Below are 13217 nucleotides of genomic sequence, written 5' to 3' on the forward strand. Positions count from 1 at the left end.
TGGCAGCCTGACAAATTACCACAGAGCCGAAACACAAATCCCTGTAACTGCTCCAGATAAATGAGTGAATGGGGGCATTGGGACTTTTCTAATTTAGGATTTCTTGAATTTGAGGATAATCCACAAATGTTAAACAGGAAGATGTCGTGCTTTTGTGAGAAACATCCTAGCAAGAGAACATCAGATCACAATGTAGCCTCCTTTGTTTTGACTACAATGGCAACTTCACCTCGAAGCCATAAAAATAAGCATAAAACTCTCTCACATAACAATCACTGTCAGCAGGATACTCCAAAGAATCTAAACAGCTAGAAATTGCTCCCAAATGTTTAATAGCATAACTCAGCACTGAACACAATCCATGCAACAGTAAATATTTCAAAAGTTGCAGCCCTCAGCCTTCACTTAAAAGCCTTGATATTAACGTTGCTCAAGAGTCTTCACAGTTACATCTGTCGCATGACAAATGACAGTTACTAGAATGACTAGAAATAATCCGGTGAAATTGTCACTCCTTCAGCACTGCCAGCACCGAAAATATGGCAGTTTTTATTCCTGCATCAGCATAAAACTTAAAATAAATGAATAAAATATCTGTATTATACCTTGGCAACAATCTATCATTTGGGTTGGGTTCTGGACAAAAGCCCTTGAGAGAGCTAATAAGATGTTAGGGATCAACTGATTCCACTGTTTTTTCAGACTAGGATCAAGTACAAGTAAGTTAATAATACCATTATAGTTCTAACAATAATCTCGAAAACATATTTTATCTTCATCAGATGTGCCTCACTGTCTGACTGTGACAAATTAAATATTCAACATGATGCTGTTCCTAACATTTTAATAGTCAACTTTGTGGTTTCCTGGCACAAACCATAGAAAACATGAGTGATGTTAATAATTAACCATTTAACCGTGCTATCAGTTAAACAGTTAACACAAATATTAAAACATTTTAAAAGCTTAGCAAAACTCAGGGGAGCAGCTTGTCACTTAAAAGACAGCCCACCTTAAGTGTTTCTGAGACGGAGCAGCCAGAATTGTTTCTAACTTCTGGGCTAACCCCCTCCACTTTCATCATCAGCTGACTGACAAGCAAGACACAGGAAATTAGTTTGTTTATCCTCATGGGAGAGTTGTTGCATTCAGTCACGGACAAATTAGCGCTACACACACTGTGCTGCTACGTTCAAGGCTGTAATTTTACTGCCGACGTCATACTCATCATCACACACACACGCTCTCTGTCTCTCAACTGGACACACTAACGTTACACCAATACACTGACAGAAACCCTGACGAATATGCCAGGCAGACAAACAGCTGACAACTTCACAGCTAAACTAATTGATGCGGTGGAGCCTGAACGGGGACGGCCTGTTTTATGCACACAGTGCTCTGCTGATAAGTGATGGATTTAACCTGCCTTAACTCAATATGACAGGAGACCCTGTATGATCAGTTGCTTGCAAAGAAAGATGCAAAGATTGATCTATTATATTTATGACTTGCTTAAAGTATATTCGTTGATGACAAAATCAACGCAAAAAACAATTTTTTCTGAACAGTTAAGGTAGATTGCAGGTGTGAATTTACATCGACTACAACAAGAAAAATGTTTTACATTTCCCTTGATGGGGCCCTTTTTGAAAGCTAGGCTCAAGATGTGTGAGCCTGGTATTAACACCAAGGCGTATGCTGATCAACAGGTTACCACAAAGATTAGAGGGGAACCGTGTTCAATGTGCTCACATGACCAGCCATTTGTGGCGGCATAGGATAAAAGTGATTTGTGAACGTGCTTCGTCATATGACTAGAGGAGGTTGTGCAGGTCTCTCTTAGGTCCACTAATCCACAGACATATCTAGCATAAAGGTCTGAATGCCTGCGGAGATCACAGCTGCAATGCATTTTTGTTAAGAGGGAGCAAATCTCCAAGAGAGCCTTAATGAATCCGCATTAATCCCTTTATTTACTCCCCCAGTCTATGAGTCTAGGTACTCAGGGAACCCTACGTAAGAGCCTATACCAACAAAGGAGAGTAGAAAGGGGGAGAGAGGGCACACTTTAATAGCATATGACCGGACTAATGACTGCAGCGGTAGTCTGAGACCAGGCACGATATGCCACTAACGTTTTGAAGAATTTACAGGAACAAAGTTACTTTAAAAATGTCTAGAGGATTTAACAAAGTTTTTGAATGCGAATAATAATGAATAATAGATAGTTATCTTTGGAGGAAGCCGCATCTATCACGCTCTGTTGCTTGATGGATGGCCTTAATAGATCACTTCTAAGAAGCTAGCAGAGTACAGCAAAAAGAAGAGAAAAATCCCTGAAAACCGCCCTGAGTGTCTGACAGTTTATAGGCGAGCAGAAGCACGAGTTTCTATTTGTGGGAAAGCTTCTGTACATTCATTCCTGTGTGCATGTATGAAACAGGCAGGGCGAGGCAACATCGGATCATCGGAAAAAAGAAAGCCTTTGGGAAGGAGGAGGAGTGGGTACAAGGAAATATAATAAAAGAACCACAGCAACACAGAGAACGAGAGGAAGGACAGAGCGATGAAGCCAGAGAGAAATAAATGAAAACAATACCTTTCTTGGCGACCTCCATCTCCTCCTCGGTCCAGCGAGAAGTTTCTCCGGTTTCACCAGCAACAGCTAAATCACAAAGAAATAAAGACACAGCCCCATCAGCACTGACAGAAACAGAGAGAGAGAGAGAGTGTGAGAGCGAGAGAGGGAGGGAGAGAGAGAGAGAGAGAGAGAGAGAGACTGACAGAGAGAGAGTGAGAGGCCTCCCTTCAGGCCGTCTCCTTCTCGTGGCCACTAATCTAATAATCTGTTTACATTCAGGGGCTGCCGAGACCTGCTCCCTCACTTGCACTCTTGCTCTAGCTCACTCCACCACTACTCTCATTCTCTCCTCCCTCTCTCTCTCCCCTCCCTCTCTCTCCCTCTCTCTCTCTCCCTCACCCCCCTTACGCAGAGCCCAGACCAAGCCCTCCTCCTCTCTAATCCACGAGGGGAGGGCCTTGGTCAGCTGATGTAGCACCAGACAGTGAAGGAGTTGAGAGCCCTGCCTCCCTCTTTGGGAAATGGCCTTGGATGGAGACAAATAGACAGATAGAACAGCCAGCCCAAAACCCTCCCACCCCTTCTACTGTGACACTGCGCATCGCAAGCACGCACACAACGCTACACCCCCCACAAAATTCACAGAAGTGCACGGTTAGTGTGGAGGGGGCCGAGTGAACTCTAGCCCACTCTCCTCCATGGCACCCACTGATACTGTGTAAACATTTGGACTAATATAGCAGCAGATGTACCCTTGACATCAACAGGAGGCTCACATCCACCCCCCCCCCTCCTTACCAAAGTTCCCCCTGGCCACACAGTCTGTTACACTTAGTTAAACAAATGTCTACTGGCCTAGACTTCCTTTTCCCGTGGCAAAACTCACATGTTCCCCGTGACAGTTAAGGGCCCCTCCAGGGTGGTCGTTAATCTCAGGGCTGTGAAAACAGACAGGGGTGCCTGCCTACAGTGTAGCACCTCACCTGATTACACACACACACACACACACACACACACACACACACGCACACACACACACACGCACACACGCACACACACACACGCACGCACACACACACAAGCACACACACACACACACACACACACACACACACACACACACACACACACACACACACACACACACACACACACACACACACACACACACACACACACACACACACACACACACACACACACACACACACACACACACACACACACACACACACACACACACAGCTTTGAATGAGATCAGACCCCAACTGAATCAGCAGCTTCCTGAACTTGCCTGGCACGGTTTCAACTGGGCAAGACTGACAGATAGCTACCCTTTAGCACCTAGCCAACTTAGTTCTCAGAACCGCCATAGCTGCAGGGGTTACAACAGAGCAAGCAAACAGACACACAAAACCCACAATGTAGCCACTAAGGGAGATTACGGTTGACTCAGTCCTATGTAAACCATGATACGCCCGGAACAGGACCAGAGAGGTCAGAGGGTTAAGAGGATGGAAGGACACACTACAGACGGCTAGTTAATCATATTATAAGACAGACCTTGCATAACTCTTGTTGAGAGAGGTAGAGCTCAACAGACAGCAGAGGGAGCGGGTGGGGGCAAACCAAAGCACACTTACAAAACAGTGAATTAATGATGCAGATTAACGCCACAACAAGCTTAACAAAACGGACTTGGATACCTTAAAAACCTGAGCTAGCATTCTCAGTGACAGATTTCAAAAGGGTGGAAGAGTACAAGTGCATGACAGAGTACCATGACAACAGCTCTAGCAGAGGAGCACATTGCCATGGTGACAGCCAGACGGCACACTGCTTCCTGAGTCGAGTGCCGTGCAGGACAGTGTCTGTCTGACACTTGTCAGTGAGCGCCTGAAACCAACTGTTCAAAAAGCCTTTGAATCGACACATTTTAGGAAGCGAGCAGAGCTTTATTCTGACACGTCTCTTAACGTTGTTGATGATCTCTCAAACAAGGACTTAAACTCTCCAAACTCGTGACTCAAAAAGCTAACAGTATGAAGAACACTGTCCCTAACACCAGGCCATGTTGGCAGCACCTGATTATTCTCGAGAAAAAAATCAAATGATCTTTTATCCCACTGTGACATTTAAGAAGCGAGATGCAATAAAAGTCCATTATTTAAATCATTAAGTCCACCAACACTAAACAAGATGTAGGAAACAACGATGTTTCCTATTTGGAATATTTGGAATTATAAAAGGTATATTAACTAAAACAGGCAATTCACAAAGAATGACAGTACCGTGAATTGCAGATTACTTTGCTATGTGCCTCATCTAAAGGTCCGATTCATAATAGATACTGCGCTAATGATATGTGCAAACAGGGCCATAAACTTTTGCAGAGGGCAACTTCCTCTTTTTTTGCATCAAAAGTATAAATGTTGCCTTTGCGCCAAGAACACAGTAGACAAGACAATGGCAAAAAGTAGGGGGAAATTAATTTTCAAAACCCAAACTATAGGTCTTGACCAGATGCGCTTCGGTTACCACTAACTCTCTGAAGACGCTAATCATTTCTGTAAGTTTGTTTTTGTGAACTTTGTGCCGTATGTATGCATATTCCCAAATTTAAATATGTGCAAATAGCACAGGAGCACCAAGACACTATTTGCTTGATGGTGCAGTTAAGGGTGCATTTCACACTTTGTGGTTACTTTGAGAATGGCTTGTTCGCCTGTCTACTCCACCAGTGTGTGTGACTTACACAGTCATATAAAAATGTGTAATGTTCAGTGGCAAAAATAACAACACATTTTTTTTAATTAATCATAAATTAATTTTGGCTGTATGGTGGTGTAGTGGGTAGCACTGTCGCCTTACAGCGAGAGGGTCCCGGGTTCAATTCCCGGGTCGGGGTTCTGGTTCCTTCTGTGAGGAGTTTGCATGTTCTCCCCGTGTAAGCGTGGGTTCTCTCCGGGTTCTCCGGCTTCCTCCCACAGTCCAAAGACATGCAGGATGGGGATAGGTTCATTGATGACTCTAAATGTCCTGTAGGTGTGAATGTGAGTGTGAATGGTTGTTTGCCTCTACATGTCTCCCTGTGATAGACTGGCGACCTGTCCAGGGTGTACCCTGCCTTCGCCCAGTGTCAGCTGGGATAGGCTCCAGCCCCCCCGCCACCCTGAATACAGGATAAGTGGTAGATGATGGATAAAATAATTTTCTCCTGAACTCCCTTACCCTTGATTCTGTGTCAGTATGTGTGAAGCTCTGCTGTAAAAAACATTTTCAACAACCTCATGCGAGCGTCCCCAAAGGATTCACCTTTATTAGCATCCATAGAAGCTACTGGAGTCTGGGGTTTTGCAGGCTCCTTCATGGACTTCTGCATTGGATCAGACTTAGGGAGCTGTGGAGGATCTGGCAAGGCAGGCTCAGGGGCAGTGGGAGGTGCCTCCTCGGCCGCCACAGATGCAGCCTCATTGGCCATGGAGCGTGTGGTGATCCTTCCCTTACGGCGGCCCTGGCTGTTGGCAGTCTTCCTGCCACGCGGCGTGTTTTGCTCCTTTCCGTCCTCGTCCTCCCCACCGTCACACTTGTCTTTGTCCTTGCCAATGTCCCTGTGGTTTGGAGGGGGAAAACACAGCTTAAAAGACTGTTGGTACAGCAAATATCTATTCCCTTTTGACTCAGCAATAATGGGCCCTTTTGGTAATCTGTTCTTTTCCTTCATGACCAAAAACACAAGAAAAGCATATTAGAATTTGTGTATATTCAAGCCAGACAGACTTATTAAGTTAGCAAGTTGTCTTTCCTGTTAGACACATGCCAAAACTGATACTGCTATCCCCTCCCAAGTCATGAACACACATCACTCCACCAAGAGCCCGAAAACTTCCCATCACTTCCCATAAAATATTCTATAATTCATTATTTATTTTATAATGATCACTGTGTATGGACCCAAGGCTGATACCAGGTACCTGCAGGGCCTCATGGGCAAGAGTGACACCAGGACAAACTACAATTCACAACTTACCTAGAATCCTCCTTTTCATCTTTCTCTTCCTCGTCCTTCTTTTCCTCGTCCTCTTTTTTCTCAGCTTTCTCAGATTTTTCCTCTTCGTTTTTCTCCTCCGACTTATCTTCTTGTGAGGGACGTGTTATTTGCTGGAGACAAAACAAAGGGAAAATATTTAGCAGTTTCTCCTTTGACAAGAAGAATGTCAACATGTAGATTAGTAATAGTGATTTCGTTTGCCAGAAGGAGAAGTACGTACAAAGCAGAGAATACTTTTCAGTCTTTATCGGTGACATCAATGCCTTAATGCAGAGGTGAAATCCTACATCTAATACATTTAGTGTGTCATTCAAAAAACCTTTCCTTCGTTAAAGTGCCATATCCCTTGTATTTTCTTCTACCATTATACATAATATACCACATACGTATGTCTAAGCTTTATATCTGCCTCATCCTTCACTACACCCCTCCTCCTAATCCAGTTTTTCTGCATGTGTTATGCTGTGAGGAAGGCCGAAAGTGTTCCAGTTATTTTATCGACAGTGGCAAAGGTTTCTCTATCGCCACTAAGACATCTGTAGTGAGGGCAGTTCTCATGCCTTCCTCCAGTTCAGACTTTGCATTGATAGGCGATCCAATCACCACATGCCCGTCAGTTCACAGTGTGAACTTCACACAGTTTAAGAATGCATCTCTTCATGTGTCTCAAGTGACCAGTCGTGATTGGATCTCACTTCAAGCTCTTTATGCAAATAAACACACAATAAACACATTATTTCCATTTGAAGTAGTAATATATGCATCGTCAATACACACATCAGATCTTGATGAATGAATTGAAAATATTTACTGATGTACATGGTATAATTTGTTGAGAAACAAAATGCTGCAACAACGGTCAATCATGTTACCACTATCATAAAAATCGATATTTCTACGATTTTTAAAGTGGAGTAGTGCAGGTGGCGATGACATTTCTGGGGAAAAAAGCAAAGGGGCAGTGAGAACCGCCGAAAAATTTGGACAATCCCACACCACCGGAGATAAATAAAGTATGGGCACACTTTGGGTTTTACACGCTTCCCGGCAAAGCAGAGCCAGATATAACCAAAGCTGTACACCAACTGTCATGGACAGGTATCATATTGTGGTAACACGACAAACATGAACGCTCATCTTGCCCGTCACCAACCGGAGATAACATCAGAGCAAGCCAAACGGCCGACAGCAGCAGGCCAACAGACCATGGATGGGACGCAAAATGGAGTTTACTTAAAAATAATTAATACCACTTTTCGATGCAGCTGAAATAAATGTAAGACCAACTATCATTAGATGTTCATTCTTTTTGGAAATGTGAATCATGATATATTGTCTCTTAAAGAGTATAATTCAACGTTTGTTTTTGCTTCAAAATGAAAACACACACACACACACACACACACACACACACACACACACACACACACACACACACACACACACACACACACACACACACACACACACACACACACACACACACACACACACACACACACACACACAGTTCAGTAGGCGGTCCTCCATTATTTCCCAGGACACATTCTCGTACACACTGCCAAAAGAATGTGGACATATGTGGCCCAGACCACCCCTGAGTGGTCAGCCCTCAATGAGTCCTCAATGCATTGTGGGTGCATTGACACCTGTAAGTTAGAGTTGCCCACTTGTGACCTAAGACACGTGAATGCTGGGGCTGAACAGGGCCTCAGTCTCATAAATCCCTCAAAGACAGAAAAGCATGACACGTATAATGAATCTTATACCAGACTGCAGCAGATAAAAAAATGTCTAAAAAATGATAAAAATGTCTCACGTAGAAAAGAGGATCATCTCGTTTCCAATGAAAAGAGGGAGAGGTTGAGTTACGCAAAGTACTGTCTACAAGAGTCGAGTGAAACATCATTCAAAAGTGAGTTTTAAAAACAAGTTCGACAGAGTGATTGAGGACAGAGCAACATTCTTTATCATCAGTGCTGGCGCGGTAACCACAGAATGCTTCCTCCTGCCTGTTCCATGAAAGCGCTGTGTTGGAACAAGTCTGGTTATGCCAAGCCAAACATCCCATGCTGGTACCAGATGGGGCCAAGGAATGTGCTCCACTCACTGGTAAAGGCAAAATATATGGATTAAGGCACAGAGAAGGAGGACAGGGGTACTACTAAAACGCCTGTCTATTTAACAACAACGCGGTTCTCCGCAGGAGGAGTCTGGCTGTCCGTCATACCGTAAAGTCTAATAAAGAAGGGCTTGACAACTCATTAAAAACAGACAGTGAGCAAATGCTATTCAGCAGCTTGAATTAGGACTAATCAGAGTTTAGTAAATATATATATATATATATATATATATATATATATATATATATGCACACACACACACACACACACACACACACACACACACACACACACACACACACACACACACACACACACACACACACACACACACACACACACACACACACACACACACACACACACACACACACCGTGTATGGGAAGATTGAAATTTAGCTCTCCTTTTTTGTTTTTTTAGTGGCTGTTCTAGTTCTGGCCAGCTCTAACCAAAGACAGCAAATAATTAGAGGGTTTTTGCCTTCAGGGAGTGGAGCTCCATGACTAGCAAAAATCAAATCCACAGGATTGGAAAGAAAACTGCATGTGATGCCATTTCTGGTTCCCACATATACTATTTAGTTCACAGCCTTCCCTTCATGTCCTTTAAATCAAAATGTAGACAAAACTGGAAAATTCAATTCATGGTTGACATCACTCTTAAACTGTCGAGACTGTTTCTCACAAGCTACTTTTACTTTTTGATGCGGGTTAGAATTTCTAGATAGGACTGCTTTCTACAGTAATTTAAAAGTGTGTTAAATCAGATTTAAAATATCAAATGCTTGAATTTGGAGTATTCATAGTCATTTGTGGTACGATGGTTCTACAGTGCAGTATGATGATGCAGCTGCACTGTTAAATTCTTTAAAAAGGAAAGGCCATGCAGATTCAGAGCTCAGATTGTGGGTTGATGTATGCAGCGAGGACCATGTCAAACTTGGACAGGGACTTAAATTTGACCAATTTCCTGCCTGCAGCAGTCTGCAAAGCATGTTTTTGGCACATGACAATTTCAGGGACTTTTTTTTGCAGAGCAGACCAGTCAGTTTTAGATTGTATATCCTCCCCATACATGTCCTTTAGTTATAATGCTGTTCTGGTTGGGTCAGGGAGCGCTTGTGTTTGCTTTGGAGGTGGTCAGAGGGCCGTGGCATTCCTGCACCTTCTCCCACACTGCGTAAAAAAGGCCTCTACACAGATGTTCTCCAAAAGTCAATGAGGCCCTGTGGTTCTGTGGTTCTTCAGTATTTTTAAATGAAGCTCTTTCCTGACCTGGCTTGAATATTTTAAGAGTTTTAATTTCTCCCCTCTTCTGCTGATTCACAAGTGCTGTTTGATTTAGGAAATGACAGAGCCACAAGTCAATCTTCCCTTTCCAACCACAGAATTTAGCCCACCAGAGGAATCTCTCACTCTTGCTCCGAGCCATTTCACTGCAGGAATAAATGAAACATCTACTAAATGATCAGAATGCATCACCTCCATCATTGCAATATATACAGATAAATCAGCATCATCTGATAGAATTATCGAGACATAATGTCTATTTTTAAAAGTGTAGTAACTGAATGAAAAGAACAAGAATTAAATGTAAAGAAATACACTTAACAACAACATTTTACCCCATAGTAGATCGTTTGCATTCATTTTAGAAAAAATGCACCATCCAGCAGACTGTAAATTGTTCCACCATAATAGCTGGGAAATTCACTCAAAATAAAAAAGGTAAAAAATATCAAGCATTAGCCACAGTTGCCCTGGTTACTGGGAGCTCATCATTGTTGCTACACCAAAGAAATCTACTCGACTGCTCGAAAAACTTCACTGCCAGGTAATCCTTTTGGATCCCCATCGAAAAGAACACAGATGTCAAAAGAGTATATCATGTTATATACAGTATACAGACCACAAAACAACAAAAATAATATTTAAAAACTATCGACAGCCAGGAGATGGCTACATTGTGTTTTCAAGAGAATATCGATCTACTTTACTTTACTTTACTTCATAACACAACAGAATTATTATATCAGTAATAATCTTCATAGATTAAACATTTTACCTCTTTAGATTCTCAAAACACAACCAGCTAAATTGAGTAAAACTACTAAAAATCTTGCTGCACATTATGCACAATTTTCTTTCAAAATGTCTTTTTATCTTGCATTTTTACACAAATATCTGCTCTGGACTTTTCAAAATTCAAAGGATCTGCGTAGTAAAACTGTTTTTTGCAGAACTGCAAAGGAAGCTGCAGTTCCTGTCGTAGCAATGTCTTAAAAACATTCACAGTTCTGATAACGATAATAGCCACTTCTCTAAAATATGATCTAAGACCCAGTGAAACGGAAGTCAGAGCGTCTTCAGCTTCTGTAATGTGACATATTCCGCAGTGAAAATGAATAGTTGAACGGTGTGCAGTTACAAGATGGATTTAAATAAAATTCTTTGCATTTGATTGGACCAGTAAAAAGTGGGCAGGCTTATAGTAGCACAATATGGAGGACGAGAGTCCACAGTCCTTTATCGCTGAAAGTTGCAGATTGATTGATGGATGGATTTCAACATATTATTGACTTAAAACGGTTGGTACTAGCTTACGTAAGCACACACCATCATTTAGCTTTAAGGAAGAACAGATGACTGGATTTTGATATAACAATACAAGGACATTGACTTTTTGTAAATGTTTTTGCATATATTCCTTAATATGACTGGTTGATTTAAAAGGGGCTTATTGGTGAACCAGGGCTCGAAGACAACTACCACAAAAACTGCAGTGTTACACTGTGGGAACAGTCCAACATACTGGAACAAGAAAATACTGTTTGTTTTCATAGTGAAGTCTTGCAAGGTCACTGAAATAAACGTGTGAAAGTCAGAGCATCAAATTATACATAACACAGTCACTGAGTGACTGCGACTCTTCTAAAGCAGATGAATATTACACAATAATACATTCAATATCAATTACAGAAGATAAAAAAATGTCACAATGAACTGCAGCTCGGTCTAAATCTGGGGTTGCCAAACTACGGCCTGTGTACAGCCTGCGTCCTGCTGCCCATGTTTGCATGGCCCGTGTTAAATTATAGTCAATACATCTGAACATGGCTTGAGCATATTTCTATTGAATTGCATTGTATGTTCATTGCAAATCCCAGTTTAAACACTAGATGTCGACTAAAAGTTGTCTCAACCTCTTAGCACAGAAACCAATATTTTACTATTGCTACCTGCTGTTTATAACATCCTAACATTAGATTTACATCTTAAATTTACATTTAAATCCTCATCTTTTGTGTGTGCTTAGGCCATGAAAAGAAACCAATATCGGTATTAAGCAATAGCTGCCCATTTTAACTTTATTTATTTACAGATTTAGACATAACATCATAATATATATAGTGGGCGCTTACACCAAGTATTGAATTAATTTAAATTTAAGAGCAGCAGAGACAGAAATACTTTTTGTTATATGTGGGCACTCCCATAAACTGTAACATCAAATATTAACCTGGGGTAGAGTTGCATTATTTTAATAGGAAATTAATTTTCTATGGCATATGGGGTTTTCTGGATACAGCCTACAATCAAAAAGGTTCGGCCAACCCTGTCCTGAATGGGCGTGCATATAAACTGCCTACTAACACTAAGGCTGCCCAAATAAAAATGTTTTTGAAATGTTCCTTTACTGTGGAACACTTTTTTTTTTTTTCAGCTGACTGATATGCTGATGCTGTGTTTTTGTCAGACAAGAACAATATGAGCAAGAAGACGCTCAGATGCCAACAGGTAGTCAATGTGCTACTTCTACTAACCCATGAAGTGGTGGCAGATGCAGTGGGGGGGGGGGGGGGGGGGGGGGGGGGGGGGCCTGTGTAGATAAGTCGAGTCAGTATATCAATTCTGTCAATCAATAAATGGACAGTAATTAAAATGAATCTGACATAGGGGACATATACTTCCATATGAAGCTGCCAGCATGTCTAATGCCTAATACACTACAAAACATGACATTAAAAACAAATCACTAAACTTTCTTCTCTCTAAAGTCCCTACACGTGTACACATGCATTCCACATAGTTTGGGCATGACTGCTAAACCATGTCTGCACGTGTCCTAGAAAAACTCTCTTAAAATAGCTGAGTTTGACTGCGTATGAGCCTAAAGTAAATATGTAGGCTAAGAAGGGAACTGCCAAAGCAACAGAGCAACAGAAAATACGACACAGAAAAGAAGCAAGAAGATACAGAACAAGGGAAAACAGTGTCGTATCAACTAAAAAGCAAACACTGCTTTCAAAGCTCGTGACATACCTGCAAGCTCATTTGTTGGTTATAAAAACCCCTTTGCTGTGCTGTGAGCCACAGCTTACTGGTGTTGTAAATGTGAGTTTAGCCTCCAGTACTTCCATAGCGCTTGTAACGGTAGCAGTAGAGGGGCAGGACAGCA

The 13217-nt window shown here is 42.0% G+C and overlaps 1 protein-coding gene across 10 annotated transcripts in view; it reads right to left on the reverse strand.

Annotated features, from left to right (window-relative positions):
• Positions 1 to 13217, reverse strand: part of ncor1 (nuclear receptor corepressor 1) — a 55967-nt gene that overhangs the window by 20336 nt on the left and 22414 nt on the right. For all 10 annotated transcript variants that reach the window (XM_084029774.1, XM_084029773.1, XM_084029769.1 and 7 more), the window contains exons 15-17: positions 6615 to 6745; positions 5900 to 6195; positions 2603 to 2668 (exon numbers count right to left, since the gene is read on the reverse strand). In XM_084029774.1, coding sequence (XP_083885900.1) covers positions 2603 to 2668; positions 5900 to 6195; positions 6615 to 6745 — 493 coding nt within the window. The remainder of the gene's footprint in view (positions 1 to 2602; positions 2669 to 5899; positions 6196 to 6614; positions 6746 to 13217) is intronic.

Source organism: Eutrigla gurnardus, assembly GCF_963514095.1.
Source record: "Eutrigla gurnardus genome assembly, chromosome: 15".
Taxonomy (NCBI): Eukaryota; Metazoa; Chordata; class Actinopteri; order Perciformes; family Triglidae; genus Eutrigla; species Eutrigla gurnardus.